At 41.2% G+C, this 26,129-nt stretch overlaps 1 protein-coding gene across 1 annotated transcript in view; it reads right to left on the reverse strand.

Annotated features, from left to right (window-relative positions):
- PREP (prolyl endopeptidase) overlaps positions 1–26,129 on the reverse strand; it is a 119,874-nt gene that overhangs the window by 38,811 nt on the left and 54,934 nt on the right. Inside the window, exons 8-10 of the mRNA XM_049654074.1 lie at positions 15,071–15,262; positions 10,533–10,730; positions 4,645–4,748 (exon numbers count right to left, since the gene is read on the reverse strand). Coding sequence (XP_049510031.1) covers positions 4,645–4,748; positions 10,533–10,730; positions 15,071–15,262 — 494 coding nt within the window. The remainder of the gene's footprint in view (positions 1–4,644; positions 4,749–10,532; positions 10,731–15,070; positions 15,263–26,129) is intronic.

Genomic DNA, 26,129 nt, shown 5'->3' on the forward strand with positions numbered 1-26,129 from the left:
GGTAAAAGTGAGATACTGAGAAACCAAAAGGTGCATCTTGCTACACTACATATCATGCCACGTTCAACCACAGGGCAAACACTATTCCATCCACAGGTGACAAAAGGCAACCTCACTGCACAGGATACTGAGAGCATGATTTCCTTCTTTAATTTGCTGTAAAATTATGAAAGTAACCTGCAACAAAAAGGCGGAGGCAGTGTCTGAATGAGGGTGGTGGTAAAACTGGTCAGGAGTGTCCTGGGGAACTGGGAATCATGGAAGCACCCATCCTTCAAAGCCCTACCCAATTTCCACCCCTCCCCTTAAGACATCCTCCTCTGCCCAGCCAGGGTGGTCTTTAACACTGCAGCACTAACTGAAGGCTGCACCTTCCCCTTGCTCACTGAGAGAAGGTGTCTGACCTTTCAGATCTGTGTGTCTCAACTCTCCGTTGAGTTACAGTCTGACTGTAAATTTCCTGGGACAATGCCTTGTGTCTAGAAATTTTCTGTATTCAAACAGTACCACCAGCATTGAAGGTCATGTCATACTTGCTGACAGACTAAATTTAACTAGCACCTCCCAATTACCTCACTTTTGTTTAAAATGAAACACATGGCTGATTATAAATGTAGACAGATTTTTTCATGCAAATCACTGATCACCAAACTTATTTTATAAATGTAATTTTTTAAAAATGTTTTTACTTTTATTTTTGAGAGAGAAAGAGACAGAGTCTGAGCAGGTGAGGGGCAGAGAGAGGGAGACACAGAATCCGAAGCAGGCTCCGGGCTCTGAGCTGTCAGCACAGAGCCTGACGTGGGGCTCGAACTCACAAACCTCAAGATCATGACCTAAGCCAAAGTCGGACTGAGCCACCCAGGGGCCTGTTATAAATGTAATTTCTAATGTTCAGTATTTCAACTTTTTTTTTAAAGATGTGGGCACAGAGGTTCTAATCAATATTATGTGGATGTGGCATTCACAATAAAAAAAAAAAAGAAAGAAAAATTCAAGATTAGTCAATTGCAGATTTGATAACTCTATCTAAAACTAAATTTTTACGTGTACCCCCAACTGGAAGAGAAACAGTTTTTCCAGGATCTGATTTTCAAAATTATATTTCTGATACACATCAAGTTTCTACTCACAGCTGTAGTCAGAAATGGATAAAGGCTGTAACAGACAGCAGCTTCGTTCTATGTCTGTTAGCAAAATACGACACCATATGGTCAACCCCACTCCCTGTCCAAATTCAAGATGGGTCCTGAGTAAATATATGGCAAACACGAATTGTCCTCTGTGGGTTATATAGCCATGTGTGTCTTTGATCCTTCCTTTTTCCTAGGCTTGGTCTATCTCACCAGCTATACCACCCGGTACATGGGCAGAGTCATGACCATGGTTAATTGCATGGACCAACCATGCAGCATAATCTGTGCCACAGTACATGCTCCAAACCATAACACACCTCACAGAATATAAGAAGGAACAACAAACAGCCCAGGGGAGCTTTTAAAATCACGTATGGAATAAATACAAACACTAGACTCAAGAGGAATCAAAAGTGACATTACCCTAAAGTGACTAAAAACAAAAAGATTTTTTTTTTCTTCAAAATGCTGTGGTTTTTATTACACACCATCAGGATGTTTTCCATTCATGTACAAATCCCCCTCTAGGGCCTGCTTTTACAACGGTGGGTCATTGTTGGCAACACCACTGAGAGCCTAATCACAGTGTGAGAACATCTGTCACGCTCCCATTTTATGTCAAAGCTCTGCTGATACACTTGAATCTAAACCACCGCACAATGGATTTTAAAATGATACGAGTCTATGGTTTTGTGACATCAAAGGGCATTTCAAAGGCACCCCTAAATGATGAAAAAATCCTATTTTGCTAACTCAATGCAATATGTCTGATGAGTATAATCAATAGATATAAAATCTATTGGCATTATACATATATTCGGCCCACAGACACATCTCTACTCTCTAAAATATGGGAATAAGGAACAGTAAATCAAGATCTGTAATGTAATGTGTTCTGTCTAGTTACCACCTTTTTTGTTTTTCAAGTTTATTTATTTATTTTGAGAGAGAGAGCCCATGCACAAGTGGGGGAGGGCAGAAAGAGACAGAGAGAGAGATCTCACACAGGCTCCGCACTGTCAGTGGAGAGCCCAACTCGGGGCTTGAACTCATGAACCATGAGATCCTGACCTGAGCTGAAATCAAGAGTTGGACGCTTAACTGACTGAGCCACCCAGGCTCCCTATCCAGTTACTGTCTTAAAATACTTACCATCTTTTTTTCCTTCCTATACTGCAGCAGTAGAAACAAAAGGTTGTTTTTGAGTAGCTCAACATCAGGGAAGTTTTCTTTGTGAGGCAAAGAGTTCAGTTTTCTAATGATACAAGCAACTGGCATCACCCAAGCACATCTCTTCCCCAGCTAAATGTGGGACTGTCAGGCTATGTACCTGGCTGAGAGATTTCTACTCCAACAAAGCATTTGCTTAATTGTAAAGTTTTATCTTTTCACTTCTAAATGAAAACAATACATAATAGGTGATAACCAGCTTCTTTGTGTATCCCCTATAGAGAATGTTACTATTACCAGCACGGAAAAGAACAGCTACTTGACAGAAGAAACAACCCCAACCATCCTCACTGTAAGAAGAGTGTTACTTCTCTGTAAGGAGCTGCCTCCCTGGCAGCTGCCGTTATTACAGGTGCCTCGCCCTCACCCAAACTCCAAAGACAACCACATATTTGAGCACTAATTATTTGTGAGAGGCTGGAAAAGAGAGGAGAATAATGTGTCATTTTTTAATAGAGAGCTGCAGGGCTGCATAGTAGCAATGAGAAGACAAGGGGCTTGTCTTGGGTGACTGAACAAATTCTAGGGCAGCCACGGCTGCACCCCTGGGGGCAGAGGAGTGATGGTCACTGGGGGCCACTCGGGCATCCCTGGCATTACTGATGGGAGAGGCAATGGTGTGCATTGGTGCGTGCACACACCCGGGCCCCGGGGATACTGAGGCAAAGACTAGACATAGGCCCTGGGGAGGTCAAATGTTACATTTGATAGGAGCAAATACTCTAGACGTGGAGAAAAGGGATAACAGCAAAGAACGGCAGCTTAAAAATGATTTTTAAAGTCTAATACAGGACTAGGGTGAATTAGCGAACCATGTAAGTGCCAGACGGGCTACTGGCTCCCACAGGATATCTCCCCAGGCAATGGCTCACCTTGAAAATGAAAGAAGCAGCAAGCCAAAATAGATACAGAAGACTAACAGTCTGTTATATTTATTTCTAATACTGATTGAAAAAAATCAATTTATATTCTATGTGCCAGACACTTAATATATATCATCTCAAATAATCCTATAGGAATCCTGTAAGATAGATATCATCCCTATTCTACAGCTAAAAAAAAAAATTGTGGCAGAAAGGTTAAGTGACTCACCCAATGTCACCCAACGAGCATATGCACATTTCAGGCCTGACAGAGCTTCATGACAAAGGACCTGAGCATCTACTGGGAACATTCTGATTTTATAAGTGCTTTTTACCATAGACCAGGGATCAGCAAACTCTTTCTCAGAGGGACAAATGCTAAGTATTTTACACTTTGTGGGCCATAGAGTCCCTGTTGCACACCCCCCCCCCCACCCGTTAATGCACCAAGACAGCCATCGACACTACGTAAACAAATGAGCATGGCTGTTCTCCCATAAAACCAGAGGCCAGTCTGTTCTAGAATGAGGGTCGACAAACTGCAGCCCTGGACCAGGTCCAGCCCACCATGGGTTTTTGTAAACAACGCTTTATTCGTTTATGATCTAGATCTAGGCCGTCATCTAGACCGTTTCTAGATAGTTGAAGGGTAACTCAAGGAGCTAAAATAATGCCCGAGTTTCACAGAAACATTCTCGGGAGCGTCCAGCAATTTGTTCTAAACTTCCTTAACAAACAGTGTTCTGATTCCTAATCTGTGGCCTGTGTGATCCAGCCCTCCAGTGGGAGAGCCCTGATACACACCTGCTACCTGACAGGTGACCTCTCACTGCAAAGGAACAGTGACATTCTACATCCTCAATTAATAAGTCATCAGTTTCTGGAAGACTCAATACCTTTGGGGAGCTGAAAAAACAGGAACAGAGATTCTTAACCTGAAAGGATGGGTGGTCAGAGACGGACGAATCAGTTAATATCTTCATTCTAATTTTTAGGAAGTATCTCCTCTGTGCCAGTGGAAATACACGTGAACGCCAGACGGAAAAGACTGACTCGCAGCACTTGAGTACTTTATGTGCAGCAAATCTATGTTGTTACTTGTGACACCACAAGACCTGAGCTGAACTGTAACCCACTCTCAAGCAAGCAGACATGTGGTGTTGCTGTGATAGCTACTGCAGGAAGATGAGGACCCTGGCTCATCTTGTTGAGAGCAGCAGCTACGGGAGCAGAGCCCACGAGCTCTAGGAGGAAGGGACTGTGCTGGCTCAATGCCCAGAGAGAGCAGGAGCTCCAAGACCTGTTGTCTATATTACTATGGATTACCTCCATGGCTCCTGATGAACTAGGGTGTGAATGGCCTGGTCTGACAGATTTTTCTAACTCTCATGTTATCAGGATCAAATGCTCCATACCTGGACTGTCTGGTAATCGGAAGCATCGATCCCTTTCACGGTAACCTCTCGGAAGACTCGTGGCTCCAGCTCCTCTTTGGTGAGGTCACAGTGATAAATGATACCTAGAAGGAAGCGGAAGTCCTGATTTAGTCCACAAGCTCACTGGCTGCAAGGGGGCAAGGGCACACAGCACAACTGGATGCCATGAATCACAAGAGAGGAACATGAGTTGGGGACCTGCTGCCATGTGAGGGTCACCGTGCCAAGAGTGCTTATTAGAACAGTCTGCGCACGGAGTGTTCACTTTTCCTCACTGCCACCACACACGGCGTTTTGACGACCATCATCTGTCGTATACATTTTAGAAGATTCCATAGCATTCCATGAGTATGAGAAGAGGTAAAAACTGTAAGAGTGAAAACTTAACAGGTCTTCCCTATGCTGGGTCACTTAGGAATGCAGGTCAAAAAAAGATGGGGAACTTCATGTAGGGCCACTTCACCTTGAGAGGTGAATTAAGATGGAAAACTCAAATGACTGGCCCCAAGTCAACAAGCAGCCAGAAGCCTCTTGATGGGAACTCTGGGGCTCCTGACACCAGACACCCACCTGTCCGTGCACACACACGGGGACAGCAGTCAGGGACCAGCGATGACCAGGTACCATTTTAGAGCTACTTTAAAAATTTTTATTATCCCAGGAATTGTGCACAACACAAATGAATGAATGTACACCAAGAATGCCAGCTTATTTAAACACTTATTAAAAATCCATTTCCTGAATTTAATGCTATTACACTTTAACACTTAAGAACTAAATCAAAGAAACAATAAGACGAGTTGTTACTATTTGAAAACTGCAGTGGTTTATGAAACAGAATTAGTCATCCAGAGTGGCTGGTGCGGAAACAGCCCTCCCACACGATACATTAAACACACACTGTCAGATAGATGAAAAATCGATTTAGCGATCCCAATACTTGCTGGAAAACTTGAAACTAAATGGTACTCCCACAGGGTACATCTGAAATGACTGATCAGGTATTAAAATGGTGGCTCTCTTTCTTCTCAACTCCTCTGTGCATGTATTTCATTAACAGATGAGAAAGGATACTCTGCACCCCCAGTGGCAAAGAGTAATAGTTTACACTCATTAACAGCAAGGCTGCTGATCCCTATGAATGTCACTGCAATTCTCATGCTTACAGACAAATTATTTTAAGGTACTATAATTGGAAGTATGATGAATATTGACAGAGAGAAGATACGTAACATGACCCAAGTATTGGCTTTCCTGGTTTAAGTCATACTTGGGTATTTATTAAAATACATCTTCATACATACAGTACTTCCAAACTACGCTCTGGGCATACATTCTAATGTACCAGATATACTGATTACTGTCCTTGCCTAGAGGAATGTAATCTTGAAGGCAAGGCTATTTTCAGATATATGTTAATTTTTGAATAGCTTCTTGATCCGTACTTGCTTCCCTTCCTCAAAACACACAAAAAAGTCCAAATCCTTGAAAAAAAAACCCCAAACAACCAAACAACTAACAAAAATGGCTGCAGACCGAGCATGTGCTGTTTGAGCACCTGCCTCACTCTGGTATCGCTGCAACCTGTACTGCAGTGAATGAGAAAGCACCTGGCAGCCAGGATTCCCACCTCTGACAGTTGCTGGGCCAGTGACCTTAGACAAATCACCAAAGTATTAGAATGCAAATTCCTTTGTGAAAGACAATAAATAGGAAATGTACTCTAAGCTCCTGTTTATCTGGGGGTCCCTGGGTGGCTCCGTCAGTTAAGCGGGTTCATGAGTTCAAGCCCCTCACTGGGCTCTCTGTTGTCACTGCCCAGCCCACTCAGACCCTCCATCTCCCTTTCTCTCTCTGCCCCTCCCCCAGTTGCGTGCACACTCTCTCTCTCAAAAATAAACATTAAAAAAATAAATAAATAAATGCCTTTTATCTGGAAAAACTACTATATCAAATCCTCTAACAGCAGAATGAAACAAGTAGGCAACAGGGGCTGGCTACTACTGTTCAGAGAAATCATGCCAAATACCTGACTTCTATCCTTCGGTCCTGTGCCAAAGTGGCACCTGGGAGGAGACTGGGTTAAACTTGAAGGTACCAGTGCTTAATATATTTGATCAACACTTCCTTTTAACAGATCCATCTGGGTTACCCCAAGGTCAGCCTATGGCACATTCACATAATGTGAATTGCTATAATCTAATGATGTTTTGTGTCCTGTCTGATTTGGCTTGGAAGCCCAAGGAAGGTGGGGTTTGGAGAAGTCATCTTGGAATCATAAACCAGAGAGGACTGGTTAGGTGATCTCTAGGAAATAAATTTCCACATTTCAGGGTGAAAGAGAATTGGGTTATAGAAGAAGTTCCCTGAGGCCAGGGGAGGTGTCTGGACTTGAGGAGATGGGTCTCCTGATGAAAGCAGTGGTTTAACAAAGCCATTCTAGTAACAGGAAGGAGGCGGGGATGATTAGCTCATATATCCCCAATGATCCAAAATAAATGTAAAGGGGTAAAAGAAATGGGAGGAGTTAAGAGGAAGGGATGACTCTGGGGGAAACTGTGAAAGAAAAATCCAAGGCTCTGAAACACTGGTGTGTACAGAGAGGACAAAAGAACTTTGGAAATGATGATCCATACTGACCCACCTGTGTAGGGTGGGTTTTAAAGTTATTAAAAGAAAAAAAAAAACATAAATGTAAACTAAAAGAAGTCTTGAAAATGTCTGCACTCCTTGGTATTTACACAGAGGAGCTGAGAAGTTATGTCCACACAAAAATCTGCACACGGATGTTTATAGCAGCTTTATTCATAACTGCTCAAACTTGGAAGGTGCCAAGATGTCCTTCAGAAGATGAATGTGTAAATAAACCTCAGTACATCCAGACAATGGAATATTATTCAGGGCTAAAAGAAATAAGCAATCAAGCCCATGAAAAGATACGGAGGAATCTTAAATGCAGAGTAGTAAGTGAAAGAAGCCAGTCTGGAAAGTCTGCATACTACTGTATGATTCCAACCATATGACAGTCTGGAAAAGACAAAACTGTGGAGACAGCAAAAAGATCAGTGGTTGCCAGGGGTTGGGGGAGGGGTGAAGAGGGGAAGGATTTTTAGGGCAGTGAAAATATTCTATAGGATACTATTATGATGGATACATGTCATTAGGCATTTGCCCAAACCCACAGAACGTACAACACCAAGAGTCAACCGTAATGAACACTATGGACTTTGGGTGATTACCATGTGTCAGTAGAAGTTCATTAACTGTGACAACTGTACCACTCTGGTGGGAGATGATGATGGGGGAGGCTGTGCATGTGGGGGCAGGAAGAATACAAGAAATCTCTGTACCTTCCCCTCAATTTTGCTGTGTACCTAAAACTGCTCTAAAAAATTAAATCTTAAATTTTTTTTGCCCTTCCCAAGGCTTCTCTGCTCATCCCGTTTCCTACCCCCATGCACCTCGGACTTGCTGTACTGGATTATTACAACGTGCAAGTCTGTCTGGAGCTAACCTTAGACAACCCTCTGAGGTTCCATGAATACAGAATTAATCAGCACAAACCACTAAGTGGTTTGAGACAGAGGGAATAAGTGCATCGTGTTCCAAATTGCCCCATATCCTCATTCTCTCCCAAGTTTGACTCAAGGTTCAAAAGTCCTAAGCAGCTTGGGCTCAAGACACACAGTCTTCACCATGAGCCTCCAGGAGAAACAAAGTCAGCTCGCGCACAGTGGCCAGATGCACCCATGTCCTAAACAGCTGGAGTCATAGTTAATTTTGGCCCCAGGGCTTTACTTATAATTTAGTATCTCTGTTGTTTACCACAGTAGTAGATAGCTAATCTTCAGAGACCAGGGAAAGACAGCCTCTGAGCTGGTATGTATGTGCATGTATGTATGTATATGTGTGTGTGTGTGTGTGTACACACACACACACACGCACACACGCCGATAATTGTTGGTTTTGAGAGATCCAGTTTACTGATCTGATGGGCTGTTTTTACTTTGGACCAGAAGGCCTAAGTCTGGAAGCCCTGTTCTCTCGTTTTAGGTATCAAATTGCATTAAGGGGAGAAAAGAGAAAGATGGAGGCAAAATGAGTAAGAAAAGATAAAGGGCAAGAACAAGGCATTACAATAACAAAGCCTGTCGAGAAACTGCCCAGTGGTCCAGAACTATTCAACCTCTCAAACTTCACAGCCATAGTCGCAGCTAGTATTTCATTCCTTGGCACAGAACCCATCTTTTTACTGTAGGACAATGAGCCCTCTCTCCCCCAGGTAGTGATGAACTTGTTCCTGAAATAAATGGTCACATGGAGTCACCGAAGGAGGTTTACTGGCCTTTGGGAACTCTGGCTTTTATTAAGAATGGGTGAGTCACCCCTGCCCCATTCTCCTCATCGCCCTTTGTCCGTTTAAACTGTTTAAGCTATGAGATTTTCAAAGTAAAATTTCTGGAACCAGCGTAAATTGGGGAAATAAATCACAGAGCCTGCAGAACGGCAATCTGGAGGAAATGGATTTTTTTCTTGGTTCCTGTTCACTGGCAACCACTGTACCCTCCGGCCTCAGGGCAGGACAGACGTGATGCAGGATTCCCCGACACAGGGCTCCTGACCTGTCAGTTTGACTCCTGGCACTGGCCCTGGTTTCCACAGGGCTGTGGGCACTTTTCCTCACCCCCCTGGGTCCTCTGAAAGGCACATGGGACAGTAAAGCTTGCTAGGTGTTCCGGGTAGACCAGCAGATCTATTTATAGAAGAACATCACTCTTTTGGTTTTAATAACCCTGACAGCAAGCTGTCATGACGAGAAGACTCCTTGTGATTGCCTGCTCCGTGACTCTGAGGTGCGCACGTGTGTACACAAATGCACACACACACACACACACACACACACACACACACACACAAGTACATGCACCTTCACTGTCATCTGGCTGAACCCCACGAGGAAGAACCACTTCAGCACCTGCCTAGCTTTCTCCCCTATGTCTGCTTACTTTGCCAGGGACCGAACCATTGCCGCAAAACCAGACAGGGCTGTGAAGGAGCTCGAAATACAAACAAGGAAAGTGCGGAAATTTTTTCAGCCAGATTGCTTTTAAGATAGGGTGTGCTCGGTCAGCAGCAAGCTGCCAACAGAGCCAGGCTCCTGGGACAAATCAGAGTATGTGTGTGGCTGCGGTTACAACAAAAACCGTGCAGCCAAGTGGAGAAGCACGGAAGACCAAAACAGCAAACTGAGCATGACCAACTGAAAAAAAGTTAAAAAGACAACTATGTTTACTTTGGGGAAAATCAACCCAGACCATGGAACACAGTATCACAATTTATAAGCATTTTTTTTTTCTTTTTGCCTTGAACCCAGTAACAAGTTTTTTTCCATATGATGTAAGACTATACCCTCAGAATTATATTTTAATTTGGTTTAACAACAACAAACATCACTCTCAGTCTGTTTTAGAAAACAAGTTTTTAATGTCAGACGGAACTATAGATTTTTATTTTACGTTTTTAAGTTAATCTGCACTGCGTGTGTCCTGATCCATATAGACCAAAGGTTGAATCTAAGGTTATACTTGTTCATACTGATTTTTTTAAATCAACCTAGGACAACAGTTGGTCCTGTCCCCAGAACACAGACTCAGGATATAAGATGAATGAGTTTGCTGTTTTAGGCACTCACATTTCCCTGTGTTCTAAGCATCTGTTTTACTGTTTTATTCTCATTATGTAATTCTGGCTATAATACAGCATATGTGATTTTCAATAACACAGCATTACATTTCCATTTCCCAAAAGAAACCCAAACATTAGTCTGATTTTTAAGCTGAATAACATTGGTGAAAAGACTCTCTCACCTGGAGATAAAAAGGAAGTAAACTGATAGAATATTTCGGTGTCCTTCTTCTGACCGCTGTACCCCACAACACTGCCGACCTCCAGTGGGAAGGTCTTGAGGAGAGCGCCCGTGGCCAGGTCGTGGAGCTGCAGAACGTTCCTCACATCATGGAGGTAGCATAACACCAAAAAGTTAGACCTCACACAAGCTACCCATTCTGAAAAGGGAAGAACAGATAAAAGCTTACTTAGCTTTGAAAGTAACGAGAAGCATAGTTATTTCATTGAACAATAGCTCTTGAGCTATTATCCATTGTGCTATGCAGCAATGCGACTGGCAAAGTGATCTTATAATTGACTTTAATCGTTCATCTAACTCCAGAATATTCCTTTAGTAAATGATTGTCACTGTCATGTCTGGAGGAAACAAAATATTCTATGAAAACTTCTGCGATACAAATAACCCCGGCCTACTTATTTTGTGTCCAATCTCATGGTAGGGGAGATATAAGGAAAACAACAAAAACCAAGTCATGATCCATGTCTGCTGGGAATGTTTATTTGACGAAAATATATTATGCTCTGCGTATGTGCCAGATACCCTGCAAGGCACTGGAGAAACAGGCAGGAAGATGATGTCACTTCTGCCCTTAAGACACAATCATATAAAAACATAAGTAGTAACCTGTAAGCAGAGGTAAGTGAGAAGTTGGCTGGGGACTCGAAACACAAGAGCCCTCAAGCGAGCACTGAACTGCATCTTGAGCACGGGGGTGTGAGACAGTGGGTGGCTAGGGTGGTGTCAGAGACAGGACAGCTCTCTGGGGGATGAGGCGGTGGGACGGCAGGCAACTCAAGATGACAGCCAGAGCTGGGAACAGAGAGAGAAGAGGAACACAAACAACCAGTAGGGAGGGAGGCAGACTGCTGAGGAGAACAAGCGACATCTTGTTTTCAAGAAGGAAACTTCCATTTGCAAGAAGAAAAAGGCTGCTTAGTGTGGGGTCGGCGAAAATGGTGGTGGTGGTCTGCCGAGGATCTGGTGAGCCAGATGGACAGGAGTTTAGTTCTGACTTGGCCGTTCCTGGGGAATTACTGTGTGGACTGCAGGGTGACAGAAATAAAGATGGTATCCAGGAAGGAAGCCGAACAATGGAGGTATATGGAAGGATGGAGGGGAGACGAGGAGGAACACTACTGCCATGAGCCTGTCCTATCACATCAAGCTGGGACAAAGTCTAGGGAGGGAAGAAGAGAAACGAAAGGCATTTCCCAAGAAGACTCATCAGGATGTGGTAACTGTGGGGAGATGAACAGTAAGGCGGAGAATTGAGTCCTCCTCAGCTTCCAGGGCTGCAGCTTCAGTAATGGTGCCGTCAGTGACAGAGCAGGGACAGGAGGTGAGCTGGGTGATGGGGAAAGGAGAGAACGGGAGGGCAGGCGGACAGCACCACCCATCCTGGTGTGCACAAGATCAGCTTGAGGTGAGGACGGGTCCTCCCAGAGGGAGAGACGCTGGAGTAAATGGAAGCAAGGACAGGGTGGCAGGTAACCGCTCAGATGTGGAAAAGACAAGCCTTTCACGGTGTGCGGTGAGTTTCTTGACATTTACTACAACCTAAGAAATTAGCAGTTCATGCTTATAACGTTATTATCGATATGAATAAGACACCGGCCAGAGGGAACCCTTGAGGATCAGCCGGGACCTCAATGGTGCTGGGTTGTTTGGATTAGCACAGTAAGCATTTCTGCCAAGTGAGGACAGAAGAACTCTTATATCTAAAAGTAATTTACTCATTATCCAATGCAATTTTTTTTTTAAAGTGCCTCAATCAAGCATTATATTTCAGGTGGCCTTAATGCTTTAAAGAAAGTACGGGGGTGGGGGGTGGGGAACTGAAGTAAATTATTTCTGTCAAAGAATAATCACTCTATGTTAACTGCAAGCACATCAGAATTATAAAACGGAGACTGAATAAGAAAATGACAAGGTGATTTGCAGACTGTCATTAATAAAAGCTCTGACTTTATGACTCATCGCTAGTTTTTATTCTCAACAGGGCATTCTGAGCTAATGATATATAGCAAATTCAACAGCGCTTCTCTTTGAATTGAGTTCTAGTGAATATTGAAGGTTTCCCCTTTCTAGTCTAAAGAACTTATAACCTTTCAGAAGGAAGATTATAAAAATATATCACCCCCCACCAACCCCCACAAAATCCCCAAGCACTGATGGTACATCTCATTAGATCTACAAAGTGAAAGAGGATGTCACCTTAAGACATACTTAAAACCACTTCTTTGGGACTTTAAAAGGCAGAAAACTCACATGCCTTGGCAAATATTTCTATCTAGGATAGCTTTCTACATGAGGATCGTGAGTGCAACCTGACTTGCACCTGAAAAATGCCAAGGGCACCTTACATGAGGATTTATAACACTGAAGGCTCACCTGGACCCACCAAATATGAAGTCAATTCACGTGGGTACTTAGGAAGCACTCACTAAACACTGGCTTTTACTATCCTTGGACAGACATTCTGTCTCAATTTGGACAGAAGCCATCAGCCTACCAATGTCACTACAAACCAGATTCTTCACTTCAACAACCAAACCCCTATTCCTTGGCTCATGGATCCCTGAACCAAATATACATGAGGGTCAGAGGGAGAATGGAAGATTTTGAGGAGAAAGGTGGAGGAATTTCCTTGAGGAGAGCTCCTGCCATGCTCTAAGTCCCCCTCCCTATTAGAGCTTATTACCTTGTTAGCTGATGCCTAATCCAAACCTGAGAAGCTAAAAGGACTATGGCTGAACATCTAGAAAGCAAGGGGAGGGCCACCTAAGTAGTTCTGGGGAATGGCCCAGGATGTGCTGCTGCCTCAGAGTTGCAGATGTGGGTTTTGCAGCAAAGAGCAGGCATGGGGTCATCTTGGGTCCTATCCAACAGAGCTGCCCAGAGGGGTATGGAGACTCAGTACACAAGACGGTGGTGGGGTGCAGCCAGATGCCCAGGGGCTGAGGAGAATCTCAAGCAAACACCCAGAGCATTGCTTCTTCCAGAGCCAAGGGCCTAGCAGGAGGCCATCCCTGAGATGGTCAGTCGTAATCACCTGCCCACATTCCCCTTCTCCCCCTGAGCAAGGCCAGGTATAATGTGCTAAGCACAGAACGTACTGGCTTGAGCCAAGGGAGAAAGAGTCCCTTACTTTTCCAGGATACAAACCTGGACCTAACACTTGTGCTTTAATTCACTGGAAACACATTAAGAACTGCTTTATTGGCAACAGAACTGCTTTGCATATCTCAAAAGAAGTTATTTTCCTAATTTTATATCTTATACCTTCACATTTTGGGATGGCCCCAGATTTTGCCTAGTCAATCCATTAACACAAGTTCACCTCCAATGAGTAAACTCTTCACTGGCTTGAAGGTACAGGGACTCTCCTTTTGTGTAAAAACCTGTAGCAAAATTAGTGAGCCTTATTCTAATCAAACTAGCTTTCAGGCAATGAATAATTTATAAAGCAGCGTATCATTTTTCGAAACACAGAGAAAAAGAATAAAAGGGAACTTAAGGGCACTCTGAAACAATTGATAAAGAAGGGAGGGTCTCAGGAGGCTAATGTAGCTCACTGCACACAGCAGCAACTGCAATGGATTCCAATTAAATATGACAATAGTCTATTCTTCTTTAAATTTTTATTCATTTTTGAGACAGAGAGAGAGACAGACAGACAGAGAGAGCATGAGCAAGGGAGGGGCAGAGAGAGAGGGAGACACAGAATTCGAAGCAGGCTCCAGGCCGTAAGCTGTCAGCACAGAGCCCGACACAGGGCCTGAACCCATGGACCATGAGATTGTGACCTGACCCGATGTCAGACGCCTAACTGAGTCACCCAGGCACACCCCGTCTATTCTCTCTTCTAATAACAGGACTGTAAATCCACTCTGAGATCTACAACAGGTATAATACAAACAGCCAAAGGTTATTCAAAAGCTAAAAGCTAAGAATTCTAAACAGTTTAAAAAATTAAATATTAATGATTATTATCAAACAATAATTACACAGAGACGACTGATATTTAAAAAGACTACCTTTGAAAGCCTGGATTCAGGGGCACCTGGGTTGCTTGGTCGTTAAGCGTCTGACTCTTGATTTCGGCTCAGGGCATGATCTCAAGGTTAGTGGGATTGAACCCCTGCTATCAGTGCAGAGCCTGCTTGGGATTCTCTCTCCCCCCCCCTCTCTCTCTCTGCCCCTCCCCTGCTCATGCACATGTGCACGCGCTCTCTCAAAATAAATTTAAAAAAAAAGGAAAGCCTGGATTCATACCCCCACAATTTTTACGAAGGCCCTGCATGACATTGTACTAGCCACAAAGATGTTGTCTAGTAAATACTTGGGTTACGCTACTTAGACACTTCATTCTCGAAGACTGAAGGCTGAAAGTTCTTTGCCTTCTAACAGGTCACCAAAGAATGAGAGATGTAACAACGTGTTCACCTTCTCACCAAAACCCAAAGCGCACAGCGTTCAAGTAGTATGCAATCTTACCTAAGACATCTTTCTCGTGCTCAGGCACAAGCACTTTCCACTTAGACTCCTCAGGATCCGTGAAGTCGATGTTGATCAAGCGATAGTTGGGCGAATGGCGATTTGTCTTGAAGGTGAACAGCGTCCCCTCATTGGTCACATAGTCATATTCTCCTTCAAAGTTGTCGATCAGTTTCACCCACTTCAGGATTCCTGGTGAGAGAGCAAGCATCCCTGTCACCTCTCCTATGTTTAAAATGGTGTGGTTTACATGTGGCGAAGGGAGGGCAGGTTTTCTCTGTCCACAGAACGTAAAGCAGACAAAATATCTGAAAAGATCTAAGCCTTGAGAAAGAGCAAAGACAAGTGCAGGTAAATTGTAAGGTTTTAAAAATATGAGGAAAATATTTTTCATGAAAAACCTGAAAGAGACTAAAGGACTTCTCCTCTCAGCCCCCTGCCCCAGGTAATCTGATAAATCCTCTTCTACCCGAATATCTCAAAGCCAAGCACTTCTTTCTACCCGGACTGCCACTACACCATCCCACATCTTCGTCATTCGCCTCCACGTCTACGGTCTATGGCGGCGGCTCCCAACCAGGATGATTTCACACACCAGACACACACACCCGCACACTCATACCTAGACATCCCCCTCCACACACACACACTCAAACCCAGGTACAAATACAAACACAGACACACATCCTCCACACAGACCCCCCCCCCACACACATCCACACCTTAAATGCCATTTATAAAAATAAAAAATATAAATTAATAAAAAACACTGGGAAGACATCTGTTTCACAATGTATCAGATGTAGATATTCAGAGAGTACATTTTAAAAGTTTTATAAACAAAAGAGCTTGATGATTTCTAAACTACTGAAAGGCACTGCCAGATCTTAGCTATTCTCTAATTAATCTCCTACCTTAAATTTCTCAGTGAAATTGCTATATTAATTTGGTAGTTCATTTTTATCCTTGAATCTGTCAAGGTGATTTTACATTGTCTCCTTCATCTCCATAGCATAATATCTTTATGTGATTTTTGGTCGAATTAAATTTATCAAGAAAAATATACTCCCATGGAGGAAAGAGATTTTTTTTTTTTTTTTGGTCAGACATAACTGAATTAAAACCCCAGCTCCATTATTTAGTTGTGTGACCTGAGCAATCTCTTTATTCTCTACTAAGCTTTATTTTCTCAACTGTAAACTAGGATGAGTAAGTAAATTAAAAAATTAGCGTAAAGTGATTACTAATACCTACCCCACAACAAAAACTCAACAAATATTTAAAAATGAATAACCAGGGGCACCTGGGTGGCTCAGTCGGTTGAGCGTCCGACTTCAGCTCAGGTCATGATCTCACGGTTGGTGGGTTCGAGCCCCATGTCGGGCTCTGTGCTGACAGCTCTGAGCCTGGAGCCTGCTTCGGATTCTGTGTCTCCCTCTTTCTCTGCCCCTCCCCCGCTCACATTCTGTCTCTCAAAAATAAATAAAAATTTAAAAATTTGTAAAAAAAAAAAAAAAAAATGAATGACCAGAATTAAAACTAATAATAAGATAAGCAAGCTAAATAAAATCTATAGCTTTCTAATATGCCAGCAATACCAGTCAGAAAATATGGGGTGAGGAGGGCCCTCTTGTACAATAGAAGCAAAATTAATACTTAGGAATGCACTTAACACGAAATGTGAAATCTATATGAAGAAAGCTCTAAAATCTTCCTAAGAAATCCTAAAACAACAACAACAAAACCCTGAAGAACTAGAAATACATACCATACCTCTAGATGGGAAGACTCAATATTTCAAAGGTGCAAATAATCCCAGAGGAAATCTATAAATTTAACATAATTCCAATCAAAATTCAAATGAGATTTTTAGGGAATTTGACAATATCACCCTAAGGTTCATTTGAAAGAACATACACATTAAAACAGTCATTTTTCAAAATAGAGTGAGGGGGAACTTTTTGCACCATGATGCTCTTAACAAGCCTCTCCCCCACCAAAGGTAACCATCATGCTGAATTTTACATTATTTACTTTATTTTTCTTCATTCTTTTCCTGCTCCAATATGTATCCATAAACACTACAGTCTAATTTTATCTTATCCTTGAATTTAATGTATGGTGAAGTCATACAATATGTATTCTTTTGTGTCTGATTTCTTTCACATGACATGTTTGTGAGATTTTTTCCATCCTGTGGTTATTGTGAGTGACTTCTGGCTAAATCCCATTGTGCTCGAAAAACACACTGTATGATTTTTAATCTTTTGAAATTTGCTAAGAAAAACTTTTAGGGTCTAATTATTTTTCCTTTAAGGATTTTTAAATGTTCCTGTGACTGAAAAGAATGTATATTTTGCAGATTTTGGGTGTGATATGCCAAATATGTCTATTAAGTCATATGTTAATCACATTGTTCAAATCCATGTATTTACTGATTTGGGGAGCCATTTTTTTCTATCAGGCAGAGAAGAGGTCTTAAAATGTTCCTCTATGATTATAGATTAGATTTGTTTATTTTTACTTGTATTTCTGTTAATTTCTGCCCTCTGTAGTTTGAAAGCATGCTGTTCAATACATACCAAATTAGAATTACTATATTTAAATAAAACTCAATTGAGCTTTTTATGGTTATGAAGTTTTAACTTTAGCAATGCTTTTTACTTTTTATTTTTAAAGTCTACTTCGATGTTAAGACAACTATGTGATTTTCATAGTAACATCTTGGGCAAGTTGTCCTCTGCAGAATGACTGGTCCCAATTATGTCGTTTATCATTTCTGAAAAGATTTTTTCTTTTTCATCTCTCTTAACCACTCATGCGTTCCACTGCTTGGTGGGAAGTAAAATTTCTTTACATCCATATTCTATTTCATTAATTCTCTCTTCAGCTGTGTCTAATTTCTTCAACCTAATAACTGAATTTTTTAACATTAATAATCATATTTTTTACAGAAATTCTACTTGGTCTTCTTCCACTCTGTTGGGTTATTCTTTACAGGATGTTGTTTCTTGCTTATGCTTCCAAGTTTCTTGTTTATTTTTTGTAAAAGTAGCATCACATCGTTTACTTTTTAAAGTGTATTTAAATTTAAAATGTATTTACGTTAGGATGTGATAATTCCACTCGGTGCTTCTGTTGCTCTATTTCTCATGCTGGTGAGTTTCTTTGTCTGATTTGTGATTTCTGTGTGTGTGTGTGTGTGTGTGTGTGTGTGTGTGTGCGTGTGTGTGTATGTGTGAGTTTTGACTGTGAAATGATTTCCCTTGAAACAATATCTATGGGAATTCTTGGAGGCCTGAGTTAAAGTAGCATTCTTCCAGAATGCTACCATATTTGGCTTCCGTTTGCCTGCTGAGAGGCAACCAATCTGGGAGCGCTTTAAATTAAATTCTTAGCCTGAGGATTTTTGAACCTCAGAGGGGACAATCAAGATAACCTGTACCCATGTCAGCCTTTCTCATGTTTTAGGAGAATTCACATCCTGCCTCTCCCTCTCCTTCCCTAGTGCTAACGTAAAGATAGGTGGGTTTTCTTCCCATACCCTCCCTTTCCCCCACCTCTTGCTCCCAGCTCCACCACTGGTAGTTTATTTCTTAATCACCATTACATTGAGGATATCTCTCGTTAGATTCTCCAATATGGAGAACCAGAGGACTTTATCTTCTATCCCCCTTGCCCTGGGTGGCCATCAGATGGAAACTTAACCTGCAAAGCCCAGGAACATTCTGGAACAATCCAGGATTCCTGCATTCATTTTGTCTTTGGTCTCTATGGTTTCTCTTTTTTTGTGCCAACTTTGCAATATATTTAAAAAGATATTTTATAAGCTTTTTACAGCATTTCAGTTGTTTTAATTGGGAGGTTACTCAGAATATATAATTTGCTGAACCTTCAAAGAGAAATCCTTACAATTAATTTTTATAAAGGTTATGCTGTGAATTTAAGTTTCAATTTTCTTTTCAGTAACAAACTGCTAACCTCAAACACAGGTGACTGCTCAAAGATAATTTCATTTTAATTTACATAAAACAATGCTTTAAAAGGGGAAAAACCCAAAAACTATTCCTTAGAAGACTAAGTAAATAAGTAAAAAATTAGCTGGCAATGCAAGAACTGCAGGTAATCAGAAAGGTACATTTGTTTATACTAAGAATGATGAATCACAATTTTCTGGACTATGACATTTGTAGACACAGAATCTTGGTTCAGAAAAATGTCAGATTCCTTAAATGTCCCCCTGACAATAAAACATTTCCTGATGTGCAACCTTTACTTCTCAAAGTAACCATCTTATGGTTTCTGCCTGAAAAGGTCTTGCAGGCGTTATAGTGATATTTATTACGACCCTAGCCACCCACCCCCAACACAAAAAGTCACTGAAATATCTACTAAAGGCAATACACAGAAATTTCCTTCAGTACCTCTGTATAATCAGGTGAGCCTGAAGATGTGGCACACTCGTTTTAAATAATCAAGCCCCAGGGAACACCAAAACAACAAAGTTTGTGGTCATTATCTACCATCAAATCCTGGAGTATTAACCTGAGTCATAAATAAATACTACAAGTCATAAATTCATTTGAATTTAGGTATGTGGCTGGATTTATACAAATGGGATTCAAAGTACTGGCCCCCATGGGGCTGCATGTTTAAAATGATGTTCACGGAATCTTTTTGCTCTCCTGAAAACCTTGCTCCTTAGGGATTTGGCACAAAATAATTCAAGAGAAATGGTATTTCAGTTGAACAATGGGGCTCACTCAGTTTTGCTATTCGCAAGTTAGAATGCTATTGATTGAAATGGAAAATAGAAAAATTACTCTTAAAAAAGAAACATGGCTTAACTCCCAAACCGTCTCACTTTTACCATCCTTTCCTGAGCTTCTTTTTTTTGTAAGTGGCATTATTCACTCTGACGCCAACAGAATTCAATTCCCAAACTTCTCCCTGTGTAAGTTAAAATAACTTTTTATAGACCTGATTCTTGGTGGGAGAATGATTTGTTTGCTGAGGGAAGGTTAGCTTAAAATAAGTCATCTTATGCTTTCCCTAGAGCAAACTCATTACTTTTTATTGCTTCCTTTTAAAATCAATGGTATTAACTTTGTTTCATAGAAAATGTTTTGTAAGCTCTCTAGCAACAGGAGCTGAAAGTGCTTTTATACTTTATGAAACACTATACAATAACAATAAACAAATGCAAAGTGAAGTCATGCTCTGAAACTTGGAGGGCAGAACGCTGTTGTTCTCCTTGGCCTGACACCTTCCTTCCATCCCAGCTGCCTCACAGTGACAGTCAGAACACGGGCTTGGGAGTGTCAACTGACCTGAGTCTGAATCTTTGCGTGGCATCAGGGAAGTGAACTGGCCTCACCATCCCCAGTTTCCTGGAGATAACAACATGTGCTCCTTAGAGGTTGTTGAGAAGACTAAATGAATTATCTACAGTTGTAGCTCAGAATCTGGCACGCAGAAAATGTTAAATAGTCAATACTTACTACTATTCCAAATAATCCCAACATTCTTCAAATGGCAAAAATAAGCTAAATGTGGCTTCTGAACAGCATGACTTGTTAATAGTGAACTTTTAAAATCTAATTTCCATCTGTCATAGCACGTAGCTATTTTCCTAGAATAAGCCTTTAGAATCACTAATTTTAAAATTAGAAAAAAATACTACTTTTGTCATTATCACTTACATTTTTATATTTATTTATATTTTACTTCAAAATTAATGTTTTGCTTATTTTTATGCTATCTTTTGATGTTCCAATTCTTTTTGCTTTTTTTACATTCCCACTCTGAAACACATACTAGTTTTTAATAACTCCCTGCCTTTCACAGAAGCCCTCCTCACCTGTTGGGCTGGCTCTTAACACTCAGCTGAGTTTGCTAAACTTTGGACAACTTGTTTGTTTCAAGTTTCCCAAATGTTTATTTCCCCCTTTCCACACCACCCCCAAAAGATGCCCAAGCCCCGTAAAGCATGAAACATGAGTCAGCGTTGTCTCAGCTACCGAGAAACAAGAGGTCATGTGCCCTGCATTAGCTAGAGACAGCTGAAGGAACAACTTCAGTGTCCAAAAACACCGAGCTTCCTTGGTATGCGTAGCATGTACTGTAGATTAATTTTTTATGCAGAAGAGAGCCATTTTTCATTAATGACACGGAAGCACTAAAACAAAGACAGGCTGAGTGCTGAAAACTTCATCAGTCTAAACGGATCGAATTTTCAGCAAAAAAGGAAAAAGCAGAGACAGGTTAGTGAAAGTCTGGATGAAGTAAAGATAAGCTGGTATTTCCTGACAAAAATCAGTCATGTCAGCACCATCTGTCGTTTCTGCCAAATGCTCCATAAATGCTGAGATAGGAGCAAAGACAACTTCAGGCCCGTCCTAAGATGGCTACGTTGGTGTGCTAAGTGTGTTACGTTACTAACATGGACTTTAGACATTGATAGTGCTTTTCACCTAATAATGCTTCCTAAGGGTTCTATTTCAAAACTTCTAACACAAGTTTAAATGCATTCAGAATAGGGCCAAATGGTCAGCATCTCTTTTGTTGCTGTTCACCTTAACAATAGGAAATAAAGGATCTGAACTTTCACAGAAAAGTGAAAGAACCAAAGAGAGAGGGAACAAAAGAAAGAAAACAGAGGGGAAAGGGAGGGCGTTTAGAGTCTTCAGACCGCAGAGATGTCCCAACTGTGAGCCTGCGCATGTGTGCTAGGTCACAGCACTGCTGATAAGCCCCGAAACTGTGCACTGGCGACCTCACAGAGACCATCCAGCAGGAATGACGGCGCAGAGTGGGGCACCTGATACATGCTACACGCGTGCTTTGTAACTAAATATGTAACACTTACCCAATCCCACAGTTTAGACTGAGACTTACATATATTTGTTGACAGTGTGAGACAACAGAAGCAACCAAATTTTAAAATAGTGGTCTCAGACTTTTCCAGTAAAAACATTTAGAAATATAAGTTAAATATTTATACTGAACACCAAGATAAATATGCATAAAAGTATCTTGAAAACCATCATTTATATTTTTAACGTATAAATGAAATTTTAATAAAAGTTTTTTAAGTCCACATATTTGAAAAAAGAGCAAATCTAAGGCCTGATAACTATAATATAGAAAATTTGTAAAAATTTATTCTGAATTTAGTTGATATGAAGTAACTTTATATATATGTTGACTCCTGAACAACGTGGGAGTTAGGGATACCAACAACCCTCTGCAGTCAAAAATCCACATATAATTTTTGACTCCCCTGAAATTTTACTAACATTCCACTGTTGACTAGGCACCTTACTGATAACATAACCAACCCATTAACACATATTTTGTATCTTGTACATATTATATACTGTATCCTTAGAATAAAGTAAGCTAGAGAAAAGTGAATATTAAGAAGTCATAAAAGAAAATACACTTATAGTACAATACTGTATTTATTATTAAAAAAAAAAAACAAACCCAAAATCCACGTTTAGTGGACCTGCAGAGTTCAAATCTGGGTTGTTCAAAGGTCAACTGCATATTCAAATTGGATAATAAACTTAGGAAATGAAATATATATATAATTTTGAAAATTCTTAATTAAATACAGAAAATATAACTACGAAAATCCAGACACAAATCATTTGCTTCCAAGGTTCAGGATGATTAATTTCAACTATTCTGCAGGCATGAATCACATTAAGAATCACAGGAGTCAAGACCCAGCTGTCTTTTCTCCTGCAGACTATTAAATTGTCACGCCAGCCTGGTGTCCTAAGTGGTTCTTCACTTTTGATCTTAAACAAGGAACAGAAGAAGAGAAAGAAAAACTTCTGCCCATACAATATACACAACTGGAGTATATGGTCTGTACTTATTCATGGCCTGTACTTATTCATCATTCTCAGGGTTTCATAAAGGATAAAAATTTAACTAAAAAAACTTGAGGAGGCCAGAAAAGAGAAGATTCAAAATGCTTACAGGAACATGACCAGTGACTGATGGAGGATGGCTTATAAAGCAGGGCCACCTGAGCACCATGAGCCATAAACAACAACATCATTCAAGACAAGCTGGTACCCACCTTCTAGGAGTCTACATGAAAGAAAAAAATTATCTCACGCTTGTTAAAATGGTAAAGAAGGCTTTATTCAGGACTCCCGAGAGAGGTGTTAAGACTACAGCAATAAGAGAGAGAGAGATCAGGCTTAACTCCAAATACAAAAAAGGAAGCTGGGGATTTATAGCCAATGAGCAGAATGGACAGAGGGGTGGTCACTAAGAGGACACATGGAGTAGGGGGGGTGCTAGTTAAAACAACCTACTAATATTCGTGGTGAAGGCAGGTCAAGGTAATCAGATATCACATAGGGGAGGAATGAGGAATTTGATCAGATATTAAGGGTGATCAGATATGGAGGGTAGGAGATTCTCTTTAAATTGATTTAGTGAGATTCTTGCTACAACTGAGCTGTGCTGGCCCAACAAAGGAGAGGAGGCTGAGGAACCAAGGCTGAGGATTGGTTGAGAAGAGGGCTTAGGGAAGTCTGACTAACATCTGGCCAAGGACAGACTCCTTGTTATCTGTCAGGCACTGTTCTAGGTGCTGGGCACTCCAGGGAGCAAGACAAAGTCCCTGATCTCATGCAGCTCACAAACACTCACACAAAGTGTTTCTGTTGTTGTTGTTTGTTTTTGCACAGTGAAAAAAAGAAATAAGAATAGGGGAAAGGAAGAGAAAAGCCAACTGCAGAAGAAAAGGTGTCAACCCTGTGGTAACTGCTAGGGCAAAAATCCCTCCTCCCCCAGAGAAAGAAGATAGCAACTCAGAACATGTCTCTGGCAGCCAGAATATCACACAGAAGGGAGGGTGATATATATAGATTTTTAATTTTTTTATGTTTATTTATTTTTGAGAGACAGAGACAGAGTGTGAGCGGGGGAGGGGCAGACAGAGAGAGAGAGAGAGACACAGAATCAAACCAGGCTCCAGGCTCTGAGCTGTCAGCACAGAGCCTGACGTGGGGCTCAAACTCGTGAACCCAAAGATCATGACCTGAGCTGAAGTCAGATGCTCAACCGACTGAGCCACTCAGGCGCCCCATGGAGGGGAGGGGGTGTGATATTCTTTGGAAGACATTTGCTTAGCTGTTTGGAACACCTAGGAAATTGTTTAAACAAACTTCTAAGGCCTAGATGATCTGTCTGGTGCTGTTTCTACACAATGGTAAATGGGGGAGGCAGAGGAGTTTCCTGCTCAGAAAGGTCAGGAAAGGAGCAGCCACCAACCTGAAGTGCAGTTCCTGTGGAAAGGCAATGGGCACCTTTCCAGATGTGTTCATATTATTAAGTAAAAATACTACACATGTAAATGGCGGAAATGAAGTTCTCCAAAGTGAGGCAAAGGGTAACAGGTTGAGAGATCAGGCAGAGTGGTGAGCAGGAAAATGGTCAGCAGGTTGGGGAAGAGAAACAAATTTACTCGACAAATGTAAATGACAAAGGAATCTAGTTTCAAAGGGAACTCCTTTAACTCTCAATATTCTAAGACTTTTTTTCCATCCTGTATTTATGTAGTTTTGTTTTCTTTATGTGTTTTCCCTATGATATTATATAGCCATTGGCTACTTTTTTGTGCTTTTTGTGATTCTCATTTTGAAATGCACAGGGGTAGAGGATTTTCTTGGGAGACAAAGTTCATAGAAAAGTTACAAAGTGCTACCTAAATGAAATTATTTAGGGGCGCCTGGGTGGCGCAGTCGGTTAAGCGTCCGACTTCAGCCAGGTCACGATCTCGCGGTCTGTGAGTTCGAGCCCCGCGTCAGGCTCTGGGCTGATGGCTCGGAGCCTGGAGCCTGTTTCCGATTCTGTGTCTCCCTCTCTCTCTGCCCCTCCCCCGTTCATGCTCTGTCTCTCTCTGTCCCAAAAATAAATAAAAAACGTTGAAAAAAAAAAAATTTAAATGAAATTATTTAGTTTTTTTGACAAGCAATTTAGCCCTGCCCTAATAAACAAAGAATTAATTTACATGAAAATGCTGAGAATTCTCCCTGCCTTTAAGGTAAAAAGGATTGAAATCATAGCAAAAAGGCTTTAGGTTATAAAAGGGATATAAATTTCAGCAATATAAAATGAAAGATTTCAGAGGTGTCTGAGTGGCTCAGTCCCTTTTAAGCCTCCGACTCTTGATTTCAGCTCAGGTCATTATGTTCTGGTTTGGTCTGTGGGACTGAGAGCCCCGTGTCGGGTTCTGTGCTGATAGCATGGAGCCTGCTTGGGATTCTCTCTCTCCCTGTCTCTCTGCTCCTCCCCTGTGGGTGCATGTGCGCGCGATCTCTCTCTCTCTCAAAAATAAATGAATGAATGAATAAATAAATAAATAAATAAATAAATAAATAAAATTTTTTAAAAATGAAGGATTTTATAACATTGGATTCAGTTTTCAGTCACCGGGTATCCAAATCTAACTCATCTAATAGTTAACTAGCACATTTAGCATTTAAGTTAAATGTTAACTATTCTTCCCCTAGTTTAAAAGTATAACAAAAATGGAAGAGTAGGTAAGGAAATAGCAAGAAAAAGATCCCTGGCAGTAGTCATGGTTACCAACTGGGCATATAAACTCCCAAAATTTCAATTATCAACCTATACAATTAGACCATTTCCCACATAGTCTCACACTTAGAGGCACACCTATTTACATTTTTGTCAATGAAAGGACCTTTTTTTTATTATGAATCTGGTTTTGCAGAAAATTAAGTCAACACCAAGATCTATGTTTAGAGTAGCTTTGATACTGAAGATAACCATTTATACTAGGATATTCTCTATCTATTTTACAGTGTTACCCAAAACCAAAGTGTCCGGATTCCAAGTCTTCCTCTTTCAGGCAAGAAACGAAGGAAAAAAGAAAGGAGGACTCCTTGAGAAACTACTATATGCCAGGAACTCTGCTAAGCCCGGCCCCATACCTCTTCATTATTCCTCACAATTCCTCATGAAGTAGGTATTACTTCCCCATCTGTAGTCATGGAAATAATGGAAACAT

This window comes from Panthera uncia (assembly GCF_023721935.1).
Source record: "Panthera uncia isolate 11264 chromosome B2 unlocalized genomic scaffold, Puncia_PCG_1.0 HiC_scaffold_24, whole genome shotgun sequence".
In the NCBI taxonomy this organism is placed as follows: Eukaryota; Metazoa; Chordata; class Mammalia; order Carnivora; family Felidae; genus Panthera; species Panthera uncia.